Source organism: Myotis brandtii, unplaced genomic scaffold, assembly GCF_000412655.1.
Source record: "Myotis brandtii unplaced genomic scaffold, ASM41265v1 scaffold105, whole genome shotgun sequence".
NCBI lineage: Eukaryota > Metazoa > Chordata > Mammalia > Chiroptera > Vespertilionidae > Myotis > Myotis brandtii.
This window is the reverse complement of record NW_005353538.1, coordinates 8,286,820-8,314,008: the sequence shown is the minus strand read 5'-3', so window position 1 is coordinate 8,314,008 and position 27,189 is coordinate 8,286,820. Positions and strand designations below refer to the sequence as shown.

Genomic DNA, 27,189 nt, shown 5'->3' with positions numbered 1-27,189 from the left:
CATGTGGAGCCAGCCATCTAGTGCTTAGGCAGAAGAAGAGCAGGGTGGACTGTAGCTGAGTGAGAAGAAGCCAGGATTGGGGACTAAGAAGTTAAAGCTCAGAGGGCAGACACCCCCAGTTTCCTGTGCTGAGTCATTCCCTCATGCAGCAGAGGACATCTTTCCCAGATCGATATTTGCCCTGCCTGGGGGGAAGACAGTTGACCCATCCTATTGGAAAACACCTTCCCCTGAGGTCACTGAAGAGACTGAAAATAATAATTAGCCTCAATGCAAAAGCAACTGCCCCACCTTGTTGAAAAAAAACTCTCGCCACACCTGAGGACAATTGCCTGGGGACAATCCAAATCAGAATCCAAATCAGGCTGTAAGCAGAGGTGGTCTCTGGAGGCTTTGAGTCTTTGCCTGATCTAATTAGTCAAAAATAGCATTTGACACTGTCCTGCACTAGAGATTTAGAAGCATATAAGATCTACCTAATACACAGTTAAAACCCAAACAGACAGCCAAAATGAAGGGACAAAGAAACAACCCCCAAACGAAAGAACAAGAGAATTCTCCAGAAGAAGAGATGAATGAAGCAGAGATAAGAAATTTATCTGAAACAGAGATAAGAAATGTATCTGATAGTAAAGATGCTCAACAGCATGAGAAAAGATATAGTAACTATGAAGAAAGAATAGTCAGAAATAAAGAATGACATAACACAAATAAAGAACACATTGGAAGGCATACACAGCAGATTAGGGGAAGCTCAGGATCAAATTAGTGAATTAGAAGGAAGGGTTGAAAAAATCAATCAGAGAACCAAAAAGAAAAAAACAATTAAAATACATAAGGAGAGCTTAAGGGAGTTGTGGGACAATGTGAAACATAACAATATTCGAATAACAGGTGTAACAGAAGAGGCAGAAAGGGAGAAAGGGATAGAGAATGTGTTTGAAGAAATATTGGCAGAAAACTTCCCTAACCTGGTAAAGGAAAAGGTCACACAGGTTCAGGGGGCACAGAGAACCCCAAGCAAGAAGAACCCAAACAGGCCCACACCTAGACACATCATAATGAAAATGCCAAAAATTAAAGACAAAGAGAGACTCTTAAAGACAGCAAGAGAAAAGAAAACTGTTACCTACAAAGGAGCTCCGATAAGACTGACACCTGATTTCTCATCAGAAACTCTACAGACCAGAAGGGAATGGCATGAAGTACTCAAGGTAATAGAAAGCAAGGATCTGAAACCAAGATTACTATATCCAGCAAGGCCATCATTCAAAATAGACGGTCAAATAAAGAGCTTCAACGACAAAAAAAAGTTAAAGGAGTACATCGCCACCAAGACAGCATTACAAGAAATGATAAAAGGGACTGCTGTAATGAGAAGAAACAGAGTGAGAAACCTAGATATACATATTTAAAATGGAAGCAAATAAGTAACTATCAATAATAACCCTAAATGTAAATGGATTAAATGTTCCAATAAAAAGGCATTGGGTAGCTAAATGGATACAAAAACATGACCCAACTATATGCTCTCTATGAGAGGCCCACATCAAAACAAAAGACACACACAGGATAAGAGTGAAGGGATGGGAAAAAAATTGTCCATACAAATGGAAAAGAAAAATAAGCTGGAATAGCAATACTCATATCCGACAAAATAGACTTTAGAATGAAGGCCACCACAAGAGACAACAGAGGTCACTACGTAATACTAAAGGGATTAATCCAACAATAGGATATAACACTGGTAAACATTATACACCCAATATAGGAGCAACTAAATATATTAAAAAAACTTCTAGACGACTTTAACGGAGAGATCGACAACAATACAGTCATAGTAGGGGACTTTAACACCCTTCTGACTTCACTGGATATATCTTCCAGACAAAAACTTAACAAAGAAACATTGACTCTAAAGGACACACTGGATCAGATGGATTTAATTGACATTTATAGAACATTTCACCCCAAAGCAGCAGAATATACATTCTTCTCAATTACACATGGATCACTCACACAGATAGACCACATGTTAGGACACAAAACAAGTCTTTACAAGTTTAAGAAGACTGAAATCACATCAAGCATCTTCTCAGATCACAGTGGAATGAAATTAGAAAGCAACTACAGTAAAAACACCCCAAAACACTCAAACACATGGAGGCTAAGTAGAATCTCTGAGACACAACAAAAGCAGTCCTGAGAGGGAAGTTTATATATGTCAAACCTAAACATCATACTTAATGGGCAAAAACTAAAAACATTTCATCTAAGAACAGGAATAAGACAGGGATGCCCACTTTCTCCATTCCTATTCAACACTAGAGGCCCAGTGCACAAATTCGTGCATTGGTGGGGTCCCTTGGCCTGGCCAGCAATTAGAGCTGATTGAGGCCATCTTGCCCAGTCCCAATCAGGGCCAATTGATGCCAGTCAGCCAGGGGGAGGGACTGTGGGAGGTTGGCTGGCCATGGGAGGTTGGCTGTGTGAGTGCACTGACCACCAGGGGGTAGCTCCTGCGTTGAGCATCTGCCCTCTGGTGGTCAGTGGGCATCATAGCAACCGGTCAACTGGTCATTCGGTCAACAGGTCGTAACAGCCACTTAGGCTTTTATATATAGAGATATTACTGGAAGTGCTAGCCATAGTGATCAGACAAAAAGACGAAATAAAAGGTATCCAAATTGGAAAAGAAGAAATAAAACTGTCATTATTTGCAGATGACATGATATTGTACATAGAAAACCCTAAGGAATCCACCAAAAAAACTACTAGATTTAATAAATTAATTTGGCAATGTAGCAGTATACAAAATCAACACCCAAAAATTGATGGCTTTTTTATACACTAATAATGAACTCACAGAAAGAGAAACTAAAAAAACAATCCTATTTACCATTGCCAAAAAAAACAAAAAAAAAATTATGGTACTGAGGAATAAACTTAATCAAGGAGGCCAAAGACCTATACTCAGAAAACTACAGGACGTTGAAAAAAGAGATAGAAGATATAAACAATTGCAAGAATATACTGTGCTCATGAATTGGTAGAATCAACATCATTAAAATGTCCATACTACCCAAGGCAACCTACAGATTCAATGTAATCCCTATTAAAATACCAACAGCATATTGCACAGACCTAGAACAAATACTCCAAAAATTTATATGGAATCAAATAGACCCCGAATAGCTGCAGCAATCCTGAGAAAGAAGAACAAAGTTGGATGAATCACAATACCAGATTTCAAGTTATACTACAAAGCCACCGTAATCAAAACGGCCTGGTACTGGCATAAGAACAGGCATGTAGATCAATGGGACAGAACAGAGAACCCAGAAATCAACCCCACTCATTACACTCAATTAATATTTGACAAAGGAGGCAAGAGAGTCTCTTCAATAAATGGTATTGGGAAAATTGGACATATACATGCAAAAATGGAAACTAGACCACCAACCTAAACCATGCACAAGAATAAACTCAAAATGGATAAAAGACTTAAATGTAACTTGTGAAACCATAAAAATCCTAGAAGAAACCATAGACAGCAAAATCTCAGACATCTCTTATAGCAATATGTTTACAGATACATCTCCTAAGGCAAAGGACACTAAGGAGAAAATAAACAAATGGGACTACATCAAAATAAAAAGCTTCTGCACAGCAAAAGATATCATCCATAAAACAAGAGATCCCACTGTATGGGAGAACATATTCGGCAATGACACATATGATAAAGGATTAATATCAAAAATATATGAGGAACTCATTCAACTTAAAAGAAGGAAAACAAACAATCCAATTAAAAAATGGGCAAAGGACCTAAATAGACACCTCTCCAAAGAGGACATGCAGATGGTCAAAATGCATATGAAAAAATGTTCAAAGTCATTGATCATCAGAGAGATGAAAATTAAAACATGAGATATCACCTCACACCTGTCAGAATGGCTACCATCAACAAATTAACAAATGACAAGTGCTAGGAAGGATGTAGAGAAAAGTACACTGCTGATGGGAATGCAGACAGTGCAACCATTATGGAAAACATTATGGAATGTCCTCAAATAATTAAATATGGAACTGCCATTTGACCCAGTGATCCCACTTATAGGAATATATCCTAAGAAACCCGAAGCACCACTATGTTCATAGCAGCACAATTGACAATAGCTAAGATGTGGAAACAGCCCAAGTGCTCATCAGTAAATGAGTGGATAAAAGAGTTGTGGTACATTTATACCATGGAATACTTCACAGCTGTAAAAAAAAAAGAATCTCTTACCCTTTGAGACAGCATAAGAATATCATGCTAAATGAAATAAGTTAGTAAGAGAAAGACAAGTATCACATGATAGCACTCATATGTGGAATCTAAGTAACAAAATAAGCTGATGAACAAAGTGGATTCAGAGACAAGGAAGTATGGAACAGAGTGAAGAATCTCAGAGGGAAGGCGGGGGAGGGTGGATGGGTGGGAGGTAATCAACCAAATACCTTGTATGCATATATGCATAACCCATGGACACAGACAATAGGATGCTGAAGGCTTGGGCCCAGGGGTGGGGGTGGGCCTAGGGGTCAAAGCGGAGGAAAGGGGAACATATGTAATACTTTCAACAATAAAGAATAATAAAAAAAGTTATAACTTAAAAAGAAACTGGCAGTGAGCCAGATTTGGCCTGTGGGTCTATAATTTGCTGATCCCTAATTACAGGTAAAGATGAAGAAAAATTTTTATTTCTTAAAGTTAATTTGAAAAATATGACTCTTTTACAAAAAAAAAGAAATATTTTAAGAAAAAAAAAATCATCATTATTTTTGCAGCAAAGCAATTCCATTTGCAATTATCCAGCAAAACTGATTCAACAATGTCAAAGAATATGGCACTATTACTCTACACTTTTTTTCAAGTAATCTTACCTATTTCCATAGAGTGGTTATTATCTATATACAAATAACTCCTAAGTTTACATCTCCATCCCAGGTATCTTTGCTGACAATAATTGCCTATTGAATATCTCCACTTGGATATCATTCAGGAGATCTTGAACTCAGTAATGAAGGGACATGTTCTCCTTCATTTCCAAGGCTCTGCAGAACCTATTCCCTCTGCCTCCCCATCTTTCTTCTAGCTAACACCTACAAGTATACATTCTTCAGTCTCATGTTAGAAGTCACCTTCTTTATGATGTCCCAAAACTGACCTAAATGCCTTCATAGATGCAGATAAAATGCCATTTACTTATACTGACCATGGGAACTGTCATACTCTATTTGTCAACTTACTAGTTTATCTCCCCTACTAAACTATAAGTTCTTTGTGTGTATGAGCTGTATTTTATTCAATAGTGTACCTAAGAGCCTAACATTATGTCTGGCAGATAGTTGAAACTCAATAAATATCGGTTGAATAAATGTTGAATCTTACCAGCAAACAGCTTCTTAAGGTGAGACTGAATTACTGAAGGATTGGTAGACTGGCCCAGTATTTCTAACAAGTCATCATCACCAATAAAATAAAATCTTGGAAATGCTGAGCGTTTTTCCTAATAAAAATAAAACGAAAAAAATAACCTTCTCTTTTCAAAAAATTACTGTTAAATAGTTTACAATTTATTACATAAATATTTTAAAAAACATGCCTCCAAAAATTCATTTAATGATTTCTGACATCTTTGTAGCTGATCAAGTATTTTCAGTAGACAATTTCTGATTCCTGCATGAGTAGTTAACGTTGTAACTCTGTTGTCTTTCTTGATGTCAGTCATTATTGATCTAAGCAAAGAAAATAACAGTCATTTTCACATCTATTTTAACAGTTTTTTGGCTGACATATATTGAGATATTTATTAACCTGCTTAAAACAAACACAAACTAGAGGTAACCCTATACAACACCAACACATAATTATGCTGCTAATAAATAATGCTAAAATTCATAATATCCCATTACCATTTTTAACTTCCCATACTGCAAATTCTTTCATTTCATTTATTCGCTAAACAAACATTAAGCCCCACATCATGGAGCTATTAGGCTAGTGACAGAGAAAAACGTTAAATAATTTCTCATAACATTTCAATAAAGTTATAATAACTGCTAAAAAGGAAATTACAAAGTACTAGTAAAGTGGCTAATAGGGCAACTCTAATCTATGGCTTCTCGGAGGAAGTAATTTAAGCTGAGATGATGAATAAAAAGAGAAGTCGGTGATGACGAGGGAAACGTTTCTGGCAAAGATCCTGGAAAGCAGCTTGGAATGCCTGAGAAGCGACAGGCTCGAGGCACGAATGCGGAAAGGAGAACAGCACGAGAAAAGGTAGAGAAATGGACAGGGGGCAGATCATTTTTCATCCTTAGAGCAAAAGGAAACCATTTTAAAGTTTTACTTAAAGCAACAAGGAAGGAAATGATGAAACTTCACTTTTTAAAAAATTATTCTGGCTGTTGTATGAAAAGCTTGTTAAGCAATGACAAGAATAAGTCAGAAGGCTAGGCAGTAGTCAAAGTTAGTGACAACAAAAGTGCTTTAGAATAAAATTTTAAAAGTAGAAATATAAAGGGCATATTAAACTATAGTAAGTGAATTAATTAATTGGGTTAAATTTGCTAATTTAATAGATTTGAAAAAGGCATGAGTTATTAAAGATGCCCATTCTATTTCTGCTTTGAGCCATTAGGTGGTACCATTTATTGACACAGAATCTGAAGGAGAAAATATCTGTGGGAAAGGGATAAACTCATCATTTTAATTCTGATATTTCTCAGAAGAGAAATATGGGCTTAATATAGAGGTTGAGGAGACATCAGGAAATAAAAGGAGAAAATAGAGTGAGAAAAGAACCTAAGGCTGAAAGCTGGAGATGTCTACATCTCAATGTTTTGAGAGGGCTCAGCACTAGGAACTAGGAGCAGAACCAGAGAGACAGGCGGAAACAGGAGAGGACAGCGTCACAGAAGCCAAAGGAAGAGACTTTATAAGAAAAAAAAAATTTTTTGCTTAACTCTTTTAAATACTAGTCAGAGATAAGAAAAATGTCCAACAAATTTACAATAGCAAAGTTGTGATTTGGTGACTCAAGGAAATATTAGGTATATATAAATGGAGAGTGGTAAACAGAACCCAGTTCAAAATAGTCCAGGAAGCAGATGGCTGAGAGAAAACAGCTGCTCAGAAATAGCTATATAACCACTAGAGAAAGAATTGAAATACACAGATGATTCTAATAATGAAAAAGTAATTACTTGAAATTAAACACCTTATAATATGAATAAAAATTGCCATATGTGTCTATGTCTTACATAGTTATACTGACCTAAAATCTTCATCCACTCTATTGAAGCGTGCCTGTTCTTTTGGCAATGCTCCACGGCCAAAAATGGGCTCCAAATACACCCACTTTCTCTGAATATGGTTTAAATTCTGCAGGTACTCATCTAACTGTGCAAGTTTTCTTTCCCAAATTGACACTTTATCTTCAAATCCTTTATAATAAGGAGAATCCTTTAAGGACTGAAGAAGGCATCTATTATCTCCAACTTGATTTACTATATCTTTCCAGTCTTTAATCAGCTTGATGGTTCGTTTTTGGCTGTCTTCATAATCAGTCAATGTAAACACTGCTCCAACTCCCCAAAGATCAAGTTCACGTAAAGCTTCTCTGATTGTAACTTCACCATGTGCCCGACTATTTAAATCCTATTTAACACAACATATCCATGTTTATAACTTCAACATTAATTGTCATATAAATAAATTGTAAGAAGTCTAATTTATAAAATGATATATTTTTAAGTGGATATATTTTAGAGGGTAAAAGAGAATTACTGGCTAATGTATCCATGAATATCAGATACAAAGTATCCAGGTTCACATGGTCAAAGTTCTGCACCTTATGTTTTTTACTTCTAAACAAGAAAAACAGAAAATTCAAGCATCGCCCTAGCTCAGGGGTCCTCAAACTACGGCCCGCGGGCCACATGCGGCCTGCTGAAAACATTTATCTGGTCCGCCGGGTGTTTTTGCCGCCGCTGTGTGCATAGGAATTTGTTCATAGTTTTTTTTTAAACTATAGTCCGGCCCTCCAACGGTCTGAGGGACAGTGAGCTGGCCCCCTGTTTAAAAAGTTTGAGGAACCCTGCCCTAGCTGGTTTTGCTCAGTGGATAGAGCATCGGTCTGTGGACTGAAGGGTCCCAGGTTCGATTCCAGTCAAGGTCACATGCCCAGGTTGCAGGCCCCTTCCCCAATGGGGGGCGGGCAGGAGGCAGCCGATCCATGATTCTCTCTCATCACTGATGTTTCTATCTCTCTCCCCCTCTCCCTTCCTCTCTGAAATCAATAAAAAAAATTTTTAAAAAGAAAATTCAAGCATCCATCACAAAATACAAAACAATCTGATTTAAAGTTTTGCATGCCTCAGACATTGTATGTAACTTAAGTGTAAGTTCTGATACATCTAAAGTGATTAGCAACCACCCCAATTTATCTTCTACACCAGTCACATTTATAACCTCACGATTATCTAAATATGTTCCAGGGTTATCAACAAACATACATTTTAGATAGGAAATAGTTCAATTTGGCATCAGCAGTCCTTTTATTTTTATACTAGAGGCCCAGTGCACGAATTCGTGCACGGGTGGGGTCTCTCGGCCTGGCCGGCAATCGAGGCCTATCAGGAGGCTAGCTGGCAGGACGGAGGGGCTGCGGGAGGTTGGCTGTGGGAGCGCACTGACCACCAGGGGGCAGCTCCTGCATTGAGCATCTGCCACCTGGTGGTCAGTGCATGTCATAGCGACTGGCTGACCGGTCGTTCAGTCTTAACGGCCACTTAGGCTTTTATATGTATAGATTGAATGGGCAGAACAAAACATTGAAAGTCTGCCACTTATGATAGAATTGTGACAAGTTTTACTTTTACCTGAAACCTTTTCTAAATCTGAGTGGCGAATTGGCTGTAGGTTTAACTACATTAATTTTTGTATCCCTTACCTTCTGTTTATAATATATCCCATGATTTTAAATGTATTACATGTAAAATAATTTGTATTTATTCATTTTTTTATTAAAGCTGACTCCCTTTCTAAAGTAAGACATTTTTTATTTCATATATTTTCTCTCTCTCAAATAAGAGGTTTATATTATTGTTTCTATACTCTATATACAGTGCTAGATATATTCAGATGTATTGCTACTGAAAGAATGATGGAATAATGGAACATTGTCACTACTTAAAGGGAAGAAAAAAATTTAACTTGCTTTTTTATTAAATAACCAAATATAAAGCAAAATCACATGCTAACAAAGGTCGGACATGTAAAATATTTATGAAAGTGATTCTTACTTTAAGGTCTGAAGCTTTGGCAACAATTGTATCAGCTAATCTGAGAAGATCACCAAACAGTAATTTCTCTAGACTAGTCCCCCTAGGAAGGCCAAGTAGACGAAAAAGGTCAAGCCAATGGTCTGGAGAAAGATGTTCCCCTCGCACATATTTCAAGATAGGAATTACCATCTGTTAAAAAAGGAAAAAAAGAAAGATCTATGTATACATATATGAGCAAAATGAAAATTTGTATTTATTGTTATTAGGTATAAAATTTAATTATTCATCTTGTTACTACATAATAAAAAGATAATTTTTTAATAGAATGAGTAAAACTATCTTACTTTATATTTGTCAACTTCTGATTGTAATTTCACTGTCATTACTGAATGTTCTTCAGCTTTTCTTAATTTGTCATGCCAAGTCATCAAAAATTCCTCAAACAGATATGTCTTAGTCCTATAAAATACCAGAAACACACCTTAAAACTTACATCCCAAAAAGCACTACCAAATCATAAAAATCTAAATATTATTTATGAATCAAACCGAAAAGTAATCCAATCTTCATTGGCCATTTCCTGAAATCCTTGCTGAAACTCCTCATAAAGAGCCCAAATTTGTGCACAGCTCTCAATGTCTTTAGAAATGCTGTATGCCAAAGAGAAGTTAGGCTCTTCTAGTCCAAAATGCTGGCAATCATCACTATTAAAAAAATAATGAAATATCATTAAATTTTAAAAGAAGGAAAATTGTTAAATATCATTATTTAACTGTATTCCGTGTGTGTGTGTGTGTGTGTGTGTGTGTGTGTGTAAGCTTGTGTGTTTGATAGTGGAGGTACACAGTGGGAGACTATGCCAACTTTACCTGACAATTAAAGTTGGCATGAGCTTTTACTTAGGCATGAGCTTTTCTAAATTCATTAATATGCATTTTTTACAAGGGAGTTAAAGCAAAGTTGGTAACATATATAAATATATTTTATGTGCATTATATGTTATGTAATATGTAATTTACATTCATAATTGTATATATTTACGGATTAATCTGAGAATAGTCTCAATTGAAAGGGTTAGCTTTTAGAATATAAGATATCCTTCATTTAATTGGTGTAATACCATTTAATAAATGTGATACTAAAACTTCTACTCACCTATGAAAGCAATTAGTTTATGGCTACATTTGCCTAAATAATCAAAAATAAAACAATGCTCAAATTTAATACTTTGTATCATTATAACATAAAACAATAAATTTTTAATTTGAGGTCTCTTTTTATTATTTTACTAGGTTCATTTTTTTCCTCTGAGCCCTGAAAGTCATTTACCATTCATTTTATATATTCCTTTAAAAAAAGATGAGATCACAGAAAGTAAGTATTCCAACTCCCTAATTTAACTTTTCAATAAATTTAATTTTCTGTTCTATTTTTAGACCTAACCAGAATTTGCTTTTCTTTTAGTATCCTTTTATAATCTAACCACAACTCCTAGGAAAGCAGCAGCATGGTCACTTATTATTTGTATCTTAAACTATTGAAATTTATAAGAAAAGACATAAAGATAACAGATATAAGAAAATTACTAACTTATATATACGATTTTTTTCAAATGAGTACTATCAGTTTTAAAGAAAAAAAAACATACACCAGCTTTTTTCTTATGACTTCAAGATCATCAAACTCAACTTTCTTCTCTTTTATTAACTTTGCACTCTCATCGAGGGTATTTTGCTGGCCAGTGTCAATAACATCATCGCCAGGCTTTAGTTGGTCCCAACGAGCTTTAAATTTTTCTAATTCTTGATAATAGATCTGAAGACGTGATTTCACATTTCCTTTCATCACTTCAATCTATAAGCCAACAGAGTTTATATAATTTAATTCAGAGTAAAATCTCACTTCATTTTCACATTTTTATTTCTATTTTCTATTTAAGTGAAAAATATCAATACTAACTTTTCAAATGATTTTTAATTAATTCAAGTGTAAAAAAAATAATTCAGATGCATAAAATTAGAACACAAATTTAAATTAAGAGATAATCCACAAACATCATCATTAGGAAATCATTCATGTGATTTCAGCACCCACTAGCAAAAAGCTAATGTGATTAAAAAAAAAAAAAAAGGTTGTTTAATGACTGCCAGTTGTTCTACCTGAGGGCCTTTCCCAATCTCCCATACAGCTAAAGGGCATAAGACTAAATTCTGGTCAATGGGATATGAGTACAATAGATATGTGCAACTTCCAGGCTGTACCCTTAACAGGTACCATACACAGTCAGTAAACAAAATAATTCATAAGAAAGTATAAAAATAACATTACATGTATTCTTGAAAGGCAGGAAGTGAAGATAAACTTCGTGAAAAGATCATCATAAAGTGTTGCATTATATAGAAATCCTGAGGGAAGTCAATTTAATCAGTAATATAAAATTCTTATAAACTTGAACTACAATGCAAGAAATCTTGTGAGAAAAAATTAAGTTTCCATTTCAACAAAATAACTAAAAGAATCTTACCTGATCTTTAATCATAAGTTGGTGACTTTCCATCATCAACTCAAATTTATCCCATTTAGCCTTCAGATTGCTAATTGTTTCTAAACCTCCGCCTGCCACAGTTCGTAAAAGTCTGTTTTTATCTTCAGCTTCTTGAAATAAAGGCAAAATCTAAAGGTCAAAGAAATGAAAAAAAAATCACTTTTTTAATTCCATTCATTTTAATTTTTGTTTCATGATTTGCTTTTTAAAAATCAAGATTTGCTTTTAAATAATTTGTTAAATTCCTGGATATAAAGTTTATAATGTTTATTTACTATTATTATATACAAACTCAACCAAGACAGCCTGACATTAGAAATTTAAAAAGTAGAATAAAAGTGGTAACATAAGGCTGAATAAAACTGTAAATCCATAAAGATAATAATATAGCTGTTCAAAGTAAAATTCTTATTATAAATGTTGCATACATAAGAAAATGCTAAAAAGATTTCTGAAAAAACTGAAATTAGTGATTACCTAAGAATATAAGTTAGTTAAATGTCCTACTTATTAAAGAAAGAAAAGCCCTGAAAAAGGGTACTTAAGAAACTGACAACTGAAGAAGTAAAATCAAGCTCCTGCATTCTGTTTCTACTCGAAATGTCCTGAGTCGTGTACAGTTAGCAGTTTGTTCAATGGTCCAGGTATAGGAATAGGTGCCAAACTGCTTGAACTGATTAAGTTTTTTAAAGCACTATAAAACAAGTGTCCTATAAATTAATACTGTACTTTTACTAATCAACAAAGCAATAGTATCCATAGAAGGATTTTTTAAATCACTGTGCTTACATAATAATAGACAATATTTGCTTAGAATGATCTGCCTCAAAATCTCAGCCTGGTTTGTTTGCTGCTTATCTTCCAGGTCTCAGTTCAGAAGTCATCTGTCTGAGAAGGTCTTTCATAACCACCTACCCAGTTGAGCATGCTTGCTCTTTCACTTCTCTTGCTCCTTCTCCCCATTTTCTCCTCTCCCTCTTCTTCTCCTCCCTTTCCCTCTCCCCTTTCTTCCCCCACACATGAATGTGCATTCCATGAGAACAGAGCATGTTCACAGCTGCAATCCCTACTCCTAGCACAAAGCCTGAAATACATCTAGTGATCCATAAATATCTGTCAAATAAACAAATGAGTGAGTACCTCTGTGCTTTCACTAACTGCCACTCCTCATAATTCCATTCCTTCTTTAGGTAATTCCTTCCACTAGACAAATACATTATTTTATTTGCCTTTAAACCCTCATTTATACCATTAAGCCTTATCTACACTAATAAAAGAGAAACATGGTAATTAGCGTACGACCACTACCCTTTTCATTGGCTAATCAGTGAGTCTCATAATTCCATTCCTTCTTTAGGTAATTCCTTCCACTAGACAAATACATTATTTTATTTGCCTTTAAACCCTCATTTATACCATTAAGCCTTATATATCATAAAAAATTTTGTAATTCCTCCCACCATGAAGATATATTACTTTACTCACCCTTAAACTCTCAATTTTAAGTCTAACACATAGTAGGGGCACATAAAATTTATATTCTGATTTGAATTAGTTCTCCTCCTTCCTCCAAACATAACTAAAATCATCCATAATAAGTTTTATAAAACTTTGGCTTGCCTCTTCTGGACTCTACCTTTCTGGATATGTTGTTATAAATCTTTACCACTCTGTTACCTTTGTCTCTAATTATGAGCTCCTCCATTGTGTGTGTGTGTGTGTGTGTTTCTCATTCAGCTCTAACTTTACACTTTACCATGCTAAAATTACAACCCTTGAAGTAGCAGCATGAATTATTTAAATTTAGTCTTATTCTAATATGCCACATCATAAAATAGACTGCAAATTTTTCTGAAGCCAATAATAAGCATTTTTTCATTGTTGACAGTATTACATATGCCCCCCATTTTCCCCCTCTACCCAGCCCCTACCCCACCCCAGGCCTTTAGCACACTGTTGTCTGTGTCCAACGGCTATGTATATCTACACTAATAAAAGAGAAACATGCAATTGGTGTCACTCCGCTACGCCCACCAGCCAATCAGGATGAGTATGCAAATTAACCCAACAAAGATGTTGGTTAATTTGCATATGCAGGCACAGAGCAAAGACTGAAGGCTCCGCCCGAGCGAAGACTGAAGACAACTGAAGACTGAAAACAACTGAAGAATGAAGACGACTGAAGACTGAAGAGGCTTGGCTTCTCCGCTGCGGCCAGAGCGAAGGCCTGGGTCCCGGATGCCGGAGGAAAACCGGTGCTGGCAGCCAGGGGAAGGAAGGCCTATTGCACGAATCTCTTCATGCAACGGGCCTCTAGTATGCATATAAATTCTTTCGTTAATCTCTTCCAGCCCCCTTATCACCCTCCCCTCTGAGCTATGTCAGTCTGTTTCATGCATCCATGCCTCCGGACCTATTTTGTTCATCAGTTTATTTTGTTCATTAGATTCCACATGTAAGTGCGATATTTGTCTTTGTCTGGCTTATTTACGTAGCTTGGCATAATAATCCTCAGGTTCATTCGTGATGTCACAAAGGGTAAGAGATCATTCCTTTTTAACACTAGCATTATTATTACTGCTTCATTATACCAACATAATATCAAGTGTCCAATCATGAACTAACCATTTGGACTAGATTAAATGGACGTCATTATAATATTGAAATTATATGCAATTTCTAAATCGCCACAAAAAAAAACCTAATTTAAACATCTCCAGTAAATAAGATAAATTTTAAACTTTCTTTGTAATTCTCACCTGTGGCTTCTGTTCTTGTAGCTTACTATACTGCACATTTGCATTACCTATCTCTTCCACAGACTGGGGCATAATTGATAAGACTTCCATAGCTTCACTGACAAATGCATCAATTTCATGTAAATGAGCTGAATAGGTAACATTAAAATATAAGAAATGTTATTACCAACAAAAATATTCATTTACATAATTTCTAAATCAAAAAGAATTAGAAATAATCTAATAATATACATTAAATCCTAAGTTATAATTTGCTTTCATAAAACATAATTTCAAAATATAGAATAAAAAGAAATTTTATCAAAGAAATTTCTTTTCATGAAAGTTGATTCACATTGTACTCTAAAATTTTGAGTAAAAAGTTAAAATATACTCATTCTTAGTAAATTTTACTCAAAATTAGGAAATGATTCAGTCTTTTAAATAATATGCAAAAGTATCTCAGTTTAAAGAAAACAAGAAACAGTAAAATAGTAGTCATTTGAAGAATAAGAAGAAACACATTATAGCAGAATTATCTACCTTTCTCAGTAACATATGTAACAAACTAATACTAGCTCAGACTCAAATAATAAAAATGCCTTCAATTTTTAGACCTCTTAGGAGTTGAACATGGATTTTACTGCTTTCTTAAAGTTATCATTTTAAGCACATTTCATTTCATAATACTTTCTATATCAGTTTTTATTTTAATTTTCACTGAGATTCATACTTCATAACTATCAAAGTACATGTCTCTCTATATATAAAATTAAGTAAAAATAAAAATGTCTTTACCCTGGACAGACTTCTTCAAAGAAAGCACAAGCACATCAAATAACTTCTGGATGAGGTCATCAATCACAGTCTTCACAGGGCTACAATTAATATTTAAGCAGTCTACCTTGACAACACTGGAAAATGCCAATGAACACATTTTAACATGAAAAAGAGAAATTAGAGAAAAAAGACTCGCATTATAATATTATCATTCTGTGCAACACATTTTCGAATGTAACTCAAAAGTATTAGTATGATCTTTAAGCACATTTACATTTCATTTAGAAAAAAATGCCATATACATAGTATTATGAGTTTTCGTTTATTTTGTTATAATATTACAGGTTTGGGGTTTTTTTTAAAATATTTTTATTGATTTCAGAGAGGAAGGGAGAGGTAGGGAGATAGAAACATCAATGATGTCTACTGGGGATGGAGCCCACAACCCAGGCATGTGCCCTTGACCAGAATCAAACCCAGGACCCTTCAATCTGCAGGCTAATGCTCTATCCACTGAGCCAACCAGCTAGGGCTATATTATTATAGTTTTGATCATCCATAATGTTTATAAAAAAGGCAGCAATTACAAATTACTAATGTATCAACATGAATATATTTAAATATTCACAAGATATACTTGTCACAGCATGTAACATACATTTTTAAAATACTTATAAAATATATTCACTATTCTGCAAAGTATAAACAATAATGATAAGGGAAAGAAAATAAGGGTAGAAAGTGAATATAGATTATTAAACAAAAAAAATAACATTTATACCTACCAAAATAACAAAAATATAATGAATTGTTAATTCATGTGTTCAATTCTGTGGGCAAACAGAGCTCTCAGATTTATTGGCAATAGTTTTAAAAAAATGCAACTTTTTCCCGGCCAGTGTGGCTCAGTGGTTGAGCATCAACCTATGAACCAGGAGATCACAGTTCGATTCCTAATTGGGGCACATGCCAGAGTTGCAGGATCGATCCCCACTGTGGGATGTGCAGGAGGCAGCCAATCAATGATGCTTTCTAATCATTGATGTTTCTATCTCTCTCTCCCTTCCTCTCTGAAATCAATAAAAAACACACATTTTTAAAAATGCAACTTTTGTGAAGAGCAAATTAGCAATATGTATCCAATACTTTTAAAACAGGCATCATGCTCTTTGTCTTAATAACTTCACCTTCAGAATTTATCCTAAGGAAATTTTCAGGGCAGAGTCCAAGATTATATACAAATATTAATTATAATAGTGAAAAGTTAGAAATAAGCCAAATGTAGGAATGACTAAATTATTGTATATTCACACAATTAAAAACCACATTTTTGAGAACTAGGTAATAACATGGAAAAATACTATTGAAATAGTGTTAAGTAAAAATAGCAAAATATAGTATGATCCAAATTTTCTAAGTACATAGACGTACTAATATTACAAAATGGGTGGGAAAGGTACTTTATTTTCAGTGCTTTAAAGTTAATAGTTACAGAACAGTCAAGGGGATGTAAAGTTCAGCATAGGTAATATAGTCAAAAATACTATAATTACTATGTATGGTGTCAGTAGGTACTAGTTTTATCAGGGTGATCACTTTGTAAGTTATATAAATGTCTAATCACTGGGTTGTACACCTGAAACTAATATAATCTTGTATATCAACAGTAATCAAAAATTTTAAAACTATTTTTAAAAATTATAAAACAAACGCAGTATTTTAATAATCAGGAAAAATGGCATGTGTTTTTAAGAACACTAATTCTTTGCATGGTACTCTCAATGCAAATTTTAATGTTCTAAACAAACAGAGGTTGAATCAGACTTGTTCACCTGAGGAAAATCTCATACAAGGGCTAAATTATACAAAGTTAACAAAAAAAATCTGTCTTCTTCATCTTTGTACTCCCATAGGACAAAATTCTACATGTTATAAATGCTCACTAAATATTTATAGAAAGAATAAAAAATGAATTAATAAAAATGGTATTTTCCTTTATAGATACTATATGCACAATTGAACAAGGCCTTTCATAGAGCTTATTATAAAGTGGTTCCAGTTATATGAATTTCAGATAGTGAGGGGGATATATTCTCAAGTAACTGGTTTATGAGATGCCCCTCTGAGGGTTTCCTCCACATTTAGGGCAATACTAGGTGCAGCACTATATTGTGTGCCTCCCAGGGCATCTGGAAGGAAACAGAGCAGCACTAAAGCAGAGTCGAATGTCATTAGTTTTCAATCCTTTGCTGTGCTCTCAGCAGTAGCTTCTTAGCATTCTTAGTGCCTATGCATGTGTATCAAATATTAGATCCTCATGCCAAATCCGTATAGAATCCTCCTCCCCAATCTATTCTACCCAAATATGTTCCACCAACAGAGCCTCAGAAGAGAACCTTCTCAGTGTCAACAGCTCTACTCAGATGCTATTCAAGTGTCACAGCTGAGCTCCAGAGGAGGTGTGAAACTGACTTGACTTCTTGCCACTAAGTGAAGAGTACTGTCCCATGGCAAAGCTGTTCTGGTACATAAGAACTATCACTTTAACTTCTCATACCTTGGAAGTCGTTCTACTTCTTTTCCTTTTATTTTCAGTGCTTTAAAATTTTTTTCCCAATCATGAACAGTACAAAGATGCTTTTCCACGAGAGCTTCCATATCAACTTGCCCAATTATAATCCATTCCTAAGAATGAAAAATATCATTAAAGAAATAGTACTAATAAATTAACATTTTAAAGTTTATGGTCCAACTATTAATATACATTAGGGTCAAACCAATAAAAAGGGACAAGTGTAATTGTAAGTAAATTTCAACTTAAGTATATAAATACAATCATTACTATGCATCTAAAGAATGAACAGGGGAAACATCTATATATATATAAGCCTAAGTGACCAAACTACCGAACGACCATTTAACCAGTCGCTATGATGCACGCTGACCACCAGAGGGTAGATGCTCAATGCAGGAGATGCCCCCTGGTGGTCAGTGTGATCCCACAGTAGGAATGCCACTCAGCTGACTGACGGGCACCAGACTCCAGGCTCACAGCTGGTGAGCGCAGCTGCACAAGCCTCTCGTGGCTCCACAGCAGCGCACTACTGAGCAGCAGCAGCAGGTGCAGTGGGACTGGAATGAGCAGGAGCAGCGTGCCGCCCAGCCCAGGCACTCGGGCTCCTCCCCAGCTCCCTGCCACTTCACGTACTACTACATCCTTCGGGGGATGTCGGATTGCGAGAGGGCGCAGGCCAGGCTGAGGGACCCCACCCGTGCACAAATCTGTGCACCTGGCCTCTAATGACAATATAAAAATAGAGTCATCATAAAACTTTGTTGAAGAGACCTAAAAAACCCTTACTTTATGTTCTCTTATCAAATTTGATGTATACTAAGATAGACTCACTACTTTTAAGCCAAGAGCCACTCCGAGCTTCAAATTTGAAAATATTCATATTCAATTTATTCTAGAAATTTAAAATGCAGAAGCATTGCAGTGGCAGTTAAAAAACTGGTTGAATTCCTAGTCATAGTCTTAGAATCAATATCAATGAGCAATGAATGCAATTAGGGTTTATCTTTAGAGTTAGTGGTAATAATACACTTAAACAAAAGCAAAATGTTTAATCATATCATCTCAATTTCATTCACTTCAAAGGCATCCCTCCATGGATTGCTCTTATTCCAAAGAATGAAGAAAATGATATATTTCCCTAAAAGGAATTAAAATTGGCACAACATTCCAAGTTGACAGAACAATCTTTTAAAAAGCTACTTTCTCAATCTTCAAATAGTCAAAGATATAAATCATCTGTCGCAAAAACCTACCCTGTATAAGAATCCTTAATCCCAGCTTTCTGGTTTGTGATATTTTTATTTTATATCACACAATGCAAATTATTGGTTTGTATATGTAATACTAATTCAACCAACCAGGTGAAATATTATAACAGAAAGATGAAAAATTACATGTTCCATACCTTATGTTGGTGTAAAACAGCCGACAATCTCCTAAATAAATCTTCTGCTTTTCTGAAAATAGTCAGAAATCCACTTGCATTTCTATCAATCATAATAGAAAAAATAGATTCATCTCCTGCCTCACCCACTCCCTTAAACTGATTAGGAATGCCGATAAATCTCTTCATTTCTCTGTAGTATTTAGCACGGATTTCTTCAAAAGGAGGCCTGAATTGTAACCGTCCTTGTCTGCAAGTAAATAAGTAACTTTAAGATGTAAGTTATTAGAAAATTTTAGAATGAAAAATAAACTGGGTTTCAAAAAAATCTTACTTGTACAGTAAGTCTATATTTATTTCGGGAAGATTCTCATTAAGTGCTTCTAAGCCCATCTGATACTGATGCTCCAGAGCTTTGTACAGCTGATGATTCCAGTGCAGCTTCCACGCATGCATGTCACTTGCTTGGAATCCCTAATATGTTATATTTACATTTTTTATTTAAAAATTAGGTAGTAGAATGAGGGTTAATGCTTTCATATCATATAGAGTAAAATTATAAGCAATCAAAAACTTATTTTTAAATATCTTAAAACAAGCAACTCCTTAATTACTACTTGTAGTATGAGAGGTTATATAAAGTCAAACAAGAAAATCGCTAATTTTCATGTTTATAAATGGAATACAAAAATCAGTAAAAATTTTAAAATTATGTTATAAATATAAGTAGATTTTAGAATCAGACTTTATATTTACAGTAAAAAGAACAACAGTGTTTTTGTGAACTTTTTAGTCCTTTTTCAAAAATCCCCATCGAGTATAGCTCTTTCCTTCCCTTCTCACCCCCTAAATAAACCTTCCACATTTTAAAACATGTTAAGTTTAAATATTAAAATGCTCAGGATAGTTTATATAATCTTTTGCTTCCATATAACCATAAATATATCAATTCTAACACTTTAATGTTTGGGTTTTTTTTCTTAAAGTTCTAAGAACTAAAACATATAGCAGCCCAGCCCGCGCGTAGGTCAGTGGTTGAGCATCCAACTATGAACCAGGAGGTCACAGTTCAATTCCTGGTCAGGGCACATATCCAGGTTGCGGGCTCGATCCCCAGTAATGGGTGTGCAGGAGGCAGCTGATCAATGATTCTCATCATTGATGTTTCTATCTCTCTCTCCCTCTCCCTTCCTCTCTGAAATCAATAAAAATATTTTTTTAAAAATATATATATATATGCAAATGTATAAGACACCTAACTCATATTCAACCAACATCCCACATACTATATGTGGCAGGCACTGTGCTAACTGCTTTTCCTTACATCATTTCTTATATAAAAATGTGAATAGAACTGAAATTTTGCTCAAAAAAGGAAAAAGTTCTAATACAGAGTTATTTCAATCTTTAGGCTTCTGCCTAAACTTAACCTTGTGTTCTACAGATGCCACAATTACCTAAAAGAAAACTAATGAATGATAAATAGTTAAGCACCTCGTCAGAAAAATTATAAACTCTGAGTTGAGAGATTTGGTATTCCGTAAGACAAATAGAAATTTCTTATATTTTTAAATGTAAATGCATGGTTATTTTATGGTCTTTATGTATAATTCAATCAAATTCTAATTTTATCAGTAATTCATTAGTAAAGGTTTATAAATAACCTTGATAAACTTTTCAGCAATTCATATATATTCTCTGAAACGGTCATATTTCAAAGTGTAGACATATTTCAAAGTAAAACATACTCTACCTGTGCTTCTACACTTGCTAAGCCAGTTCTCAATTCCTGTAATCCATCTTTCCAACGCTGTTGTTGCCGAAGCAGATCAATATTCATAAGAATTACCACCTGTTAAAAATTAGAGCAGTCTCAAAGTATCACCTGAAATGGTAACTTTTCAGTGGAAAACCTGGACAGACACGACTTTAAGTGATCCAGGTTAACTCAACCTAAAGTATGACATACCAATACCTGATCAATGCACTGAGAAAGGCGAAACAGCACTTCGGTGACATTCCAGCCCAAATGGCATAACGCTAACTTAATCATGAGAAAATACCATATAACCCAAATCTAGAGATAATCTACAAGATCAGTGAGAAGTACTCATCAAAAGTTTCAAGGTCATGAAAAACAAGCAAAGACTGAGGAGGAGGAGACTCCAGAGACTCAGCAACTAAATGCAAGATAGGATCCTGGATTGGATCCTTGAAAAAGAAAAAGGAATAGTGGAGAAACTGCAAAATTCAAAAGCAGCTTATTTCCTAGTTTTGTTAACTCTAATATGGTTATATAAGTTCTTATCAGGGGACGCTGGACAAAGCATAGTATAAATGAACTCTGTTCTATTTTTACAACTTTAAGTCTCAAATTATTCCCAAGTAAGAAGTTATTTTAAATTATATTCTAATTACTTTAAACAATACTATTCATAGCTCATTCAATTTTATAAATAAAGTATACCTTTTCACAAAACGTAGTGTGCCATTTTCTCAGCTTTCTATTTTCAGTGGCAAGTCGGTCAGCAGCACTTTGGAGCTTTTGGATGTAGCCTTCTAACTCACCGGGATTATCCCAAGTAATCTGTGACTTTCCCCCACTTCCAGCTTTTGAATTCTAAGGTACAACAAATGTCATTTAGTATTTAAATGCATTACTTTTTTCCCAAAAAAATTCCATATTCTACACCATAAGTCCAATAATTCCTAAAACCGACCTGCAATAAAAAGAGCATAATAGCCCTAACCGGTTTGGCTCAGTGGATAGAGCGTCGGCCTGCAGACTCAAGGGTCCCAGGTTCGATTCCAGTCAAGGGCATGTACCTTGGTTGTGGGCACATACCCAGTGGGGAGTGTGCAGGAGACAGCTGATCGGTGTTTCTCTCTCATCTCATCGATGTTTCTAACTCTCTATCCCTCTCCCTTCCTCTCTGTGAAAAATCAATAAAATATATTTTTTTAAAAAAAGAGCATAATATTCCCATTTTCTAAATGATAAGGCAATCTGATCAACACTGAGTAGCCTCATTCCTTCCAGGTTCTCCCTCTTACAAGTAAAAAACCCTGTACCTAACATAACAAACAATCATAGGAAAAGTGAAAGGCAGAAATAAGAAATAGACAGTGAACAAATCTTGCGAATTAAGGAACAAGATACCTTTCTTTCCCTACTGTCTCCATATCTCCAGGAAAGGACACTGGAGACGCCTCCAACCTAGAGGGTCAGACAAATAAAGCTCCAGAAAACACCTATTTCTTCTCACCAAAGGCCTAGGAAAACAGTAGCCTACCAGAAAACCCTTTCAGCAATACCCACCCTGCTCAAGCCAACACCAATAAAAAACACCTCTCTGGGATTTCAGTGAGACCAAGTAGAGAGCTGATCTTCCCTCCCCTGCTTAGCAAAAGCAGGCAGCACTCAAACTCCCCTGCCAAGGTAATGTCGATGGGCTGAACTACGCTACTTCTCATGAGTTTCCTAAATCATATTAGATTATTGAAATGAAAATTTTATAACAACATCTGATGTTGTGCTCTGCATATGTAGAGGGAATACTTAAGACAAATATGTAAGAGGGGAGAGGATAGAGAGACATAATAGAAGGTTTCTATACCAATTGAAATAGTAAGGTATAGCAAGTTTCTGGAATACAGAAGACCCTCAATAAATAGATAATGAGTAAATGAAATTAAACAATCCTATATAATAAAAGCCTAATATGCAAATTGTCCACACAGGCGGTCGTTCGACCGGGAGTTCGACCACTCACTATGATGTGCGCTGACCACCAGGGGGCGGCGCAGAACATGGCAGGTGCTGGCAACACAGCGCTGGCAGTGGTCCTGATGGACCCTGATGAGAGTGGGACCGCAGCGGGATGGTGGAACAGGTGAGCAAGCGGTGCCAGGCCAAGGCGGGTGCAAGTGGGGGCCTGATAGACCCACCGATCGCCTGCAGACAGTGACCAGCAGTGGCAGAGGGGGGCAGGGCCACCACCCAGCTCCCAGGCACTAAGGGAGCCGGGTAGGGGGCCCAGTTCCAATTGATCGCTCCATAGATAGGATGGTGGAGCAGGTGAGGGGGTGGCACCAGGTCGAGGTGGGATGCCAGATGGGGCTTCAGGGCTGTGAGGCTGTGGCCATGAGCTGGGGCCGCCAGGCTGGGGGCGCGAGCTGGGGCCCATCTCCATGGGGAGGGTCTCCCAAGGGACCCCACTCATGCACAAATTCGTGCACCGGGCCTCTAGTTATATAATAAATTCAATAAAATATTCTGTGAATCAGTTCTAAATCATTTATTGATAACTAGAGGCCCAGTGCACGAATTTGTGCACCAGTGGGGTCCCTCAGCCTGGTCTGCGGGATCAGGCCGAAACCGGCTCTCTGACATCCCCAGAGGGGTTCTGGGTTGCGAGAGGGCGCAGGCCAGGCCGAGGGACCCCACCAGCACACAAATCCGTGTACTGGGCCTCTAGTATAAAGATAACTGCTGATATTCCTGGATAGCTGACTGATAGCACCAGATAACCTCAAGTGGATCAAGATTCTTCACAAAATCCACACTATAGCAAGAATAACCTGCTCACCATTATGCATCAACACTGGTGGAAGAATTTTGGGAAAATAACTAAATATGTCTCTACTGCATGTCTTACCTGTGAAAACATAATCCTGGCAAAACTCCTAAAGGTGGGGAATGAATAGTATAAAACTCCAAAGTCTATTTGACCCTTAAGATGGAATTTAATTTTTTTATTCTGATTGTTGGATGCTTGCTTTCAGGGTCATTAAAGCTTTTCCCTGTCAAAGAGCAACTATCTTGACAACATCGAGAAGCTACTTCATTTGTATTTCTTACTTGGGGAATGTCAGCTACCTTTCAAGTAATAACTGCATGTATTTTACTAGGACAAACATCAAAAAGCTCTGCAAACGTTACTCTTACTGAGGCATCCATACATTTTAGGCAAAATAAAAAGGGAAAATTAAAATATCAAATTAACGGGGCCAGGGATTGAGCCTGCAACCGAGGTACATGCACTTGACCATAATTGAAACCACATCCCTTCAGCCCAAAGGCCAACACTCTAACCACTGAGCCAAACTGGGTATGGCATGGCCAAAGAATTACGAAGAACCTGAGTGTTCTCTCTCCTCCTATCTCAGTGTTTTATCCACCACTATGTCTCATTTAACATGTTACATATAAGTATTTAGTTCTCACAACCCAATTTCTTAATATGAGTTTTCTCTTCAGAAATATGAAGATATTATTTTTTGTTGTTGTTAATCCTCATCCGGGGATACTTTTTCCATTGATTTTTAGAAAGAGTGGAAGGGAGGGGGAGATACAAAGAAAGAGAAATATCAATGTGAAAGAGACACATCAATTGGTTGCCTTCCACACACACCCCAACCAGTGATGGGGTTCAAGCATGCAACCAAGGTATGTGCACTTGACAGGAATCTAATTCACAACCCTCAGTCCATGGGCCGATGCTCTAACCACTGACCCAATAGAGCTTACAATTGAAATAACCAATGGACACAGACACTAGGGGGGGAGGGCATGTGTTGGAGGGTGGGAGTGGCCAGGGAGAGGTCAATGGGGGGGAAAAGAGACATATGTAATACTTTAATCAATAAAGAATTAAAAAATATATATATATTCTATATATTAGGTGAAAAGATCAAAATAATAAAATACGATCCCAATTCCAAAAAGTACACTTTTAAATATACATAGAAAGCAAAGTTTAAAAGGCTATACACCAGACCAGGGGCCTCAAAATTTTTAAACAGGGGGCCAGTTCACTGTCCCTCAGACCATTGGAGGGCCGGACTATAGTTTAAAAAAAAACTATGAACAAATTCCTATGCACACAGCGGCGGCAAAAACACCCAGCGGGCGGGATAAATGTTTTCAGCGGGCCGCATGTGGCCTGCGGGCCATAGTTTGAGGACCCCTGCACCAGACTATTGAGAATAGCCATCTCTTGGTGGTAAGATTAGAAGACCATTTTGTTTTGTTTTGTTTTTTTCTTTTTGTTTACTTAAATTTTTTAATTTTTTCCATTATAAACTTGTATTGAGCTTTGGCAACAGGAAAAATGGTTTTTATAATATCTGTAAATTTTTTATAGGTTTTATATAAGTTTGTGTATAGATTTCATGTAGATTTATATAACTTCTAGTTCATTTTAAGCCTGAGTAGGTGTGCAGAAAAGAGTTAACATAGCAAGTCTGATTATTATCCCTTAAAAAGCCTCCTTAGGAGATCAGCCCTTAACAAGCAGCTGGGAACTTGGAGTTTGGGAGGGTTCCCACCACACTAATTTTAAGAGTGGCTCGAGGTACCTAAACAATACGGTTTATGCTGAACGCCTGATTTTCTTCAGGGGACCTGGAATTTTGGTACATACTGGGCTGAAGAATCCTACATGACCAGCCCCTAATTAAAACCTGGGCACTAAGTTGCTAATGACCTTCCCCAGTAAGACAACAGTGCACTGTGTTACAACTTGTTGCTGGGAGAATTAACCATGCCCTGTGCGACTCCACTGGGAGGACTCTTAAAAGCTCCCACCTGGTCAGGGGTCCTCAAACTACGGCCCGCGGGCCACATGCGGCCCGCCGAAAACATTTATCCGCCCCGCCAGGTGTTTTTGCCGCCACTGCCTGTTGCTTAGCAGCCAACTAGTTTTTTTTAAAACTATAGTCCGGCCCTCCAATGGTCTGAGGGACAGTGAACTGGCCCCCTGTTTAAAAAGTTTGAGGACCCCCCCCCTCACAGTGTGAGTCCTCCTAACAAATCACAGAACCTGGGCGTAGTCTTCAGGACCACGACACAACTAGTTATCTACTTTCATGTAATACTTTCAACAATAAAGATTTTAAATTAAAAAAATAAATAAATAAAAGGGTAAAAAGAGAAAAGAAAAAAAAAGAATAAAAGGGCATATTCTTCTTCTACATAATTTTTCAAATATATCATGTTTAAGAACACTAAAAATGTAGATTTCAAAAGGCTAACAATCACATAGTAACATCTACATTTAAAATTGTTGTGGGTGTTCCTAATTTCATATGTGTGGATATCTCAATAAGCACAAAGAGCAAATAAATCTTAAATTTGTGTCTTTGTTACTGGTTCATAAAAACTCATTTATGATTAAAGATATTAACCATTTGTCATGCATTCCAAATTCAATAGCATGTTTTTGTTATTGTTTAACTGTGGAGTTTTAATTTTTAGTTGTACAGAAGTTGTGTATTGAAATATAATCATGTTTTTTTAAAGTAAGTAAATAAATAAAACCAGTTGTTGATGGAAAAGCACTAGTCTGTACATAAGGTTCATGTCATACTTCAGTGAATAAGTAAATATAACAGCATACGAATTATATGTTATATATGTTAATTCTAAATCAACAAAAATATGTGAAACATAACCATTTAAATCTACAGTTGGAAAAAAATGTTACCTGTTAAAAGTGAAGGAAATCATTGGAGAGCAAAATAAAGCCTTAGATCACCCTAGTTGGTTTGACTTAGTGGATAGAGCGTTGGCCTGCAGACTGAAGTGTCCTGGGTTCGATTATGGTCAAGGGCATGTACCTCAGTGCAGGTTCCATCCTGACTGGGGCGAGTGCAGGAGGCAACGAATCGATGTGTCTCTCTCACATTGATGTTTCTCTTCCTCTGTCTCTCCCTCTCCCTTCAACTTTCTCTAAAAATCAATGGAAAAATATCCTCAGGTGAGGATTATAAAAATAAAAAGCCTTAGATCAATGGCTATATTGAGCTTAAGGATATACTAAAAAATCTA

General features: G+C 36.1%; 1 protein-coding gene across 6 annotated transcripts in view; it reads right to left on the bottom strand.

Annotated features, from left to right (window-relative positions):
* Positions 1-27,189, bottom strand: part of DYNC2H1 (dynein, cytoplasmic 2, heavy chain 1) — a 289,555-nt gene that overhangs the window by 241,888 nt on the left and 20,478 nt on the right. For all 6 annotated transcript variants that reach the window (XM_005856867.2, XM_005856868.2, XM_014539785.1 and 3 more), the window contains exons 14-28: positions 21,826-21,978; positions 21,112-21,210; positions 19,693-19,832; positions 19,380-19,608; positions 17,957-18,084; positions 15,418-15,533; positions 14,641-14,768; positions 11,861-12,010; positions 10,985-11,190; positions 9,885-10,040; positions 9,681-9,795; positions 9,355-9,525; positions 7,326-7,708; positions 5,652-5,784; positions 5,438-5,555 (exon numbers count right to left, since the gene is read on the bottom strand). In XM_005856867.2, coding sequence (XP_005856929.1) covers positions 5,438-5,555; positions 5,652-5,784; positions 7,326-7,708; positions 9,355-9,525; positions 9,681-9,795; positions 9,885-10,040; positions 10,985-11,190; positions 11,861-12,010; positions 14,641-14,768; positions 15,418-15,533; positions 17,957-18,084; positions 19,380-19,608; positions 19,693-19,832; positions 21,112-21,210; positions 21,826-21,978 — 2,425 coding nt within the window. The remainder of the gene's footprint in view (positions 1-5,437; positions 5,556-5,651; positions 5,785-7,325; positions 7,709-9,354; positions 9,526-9,680; positions 9,796-9,884; positions 10,041-10,984; positions 11,191-11,860; positions 12,011-14,640; positions 14,769-15,417; positions 15,534-17,956; positions 18,085-19,379; positions 19,609-19,692; positions 19,833-21,111; positions 21,211-21,825; positions 21,979-27,189) is intronic.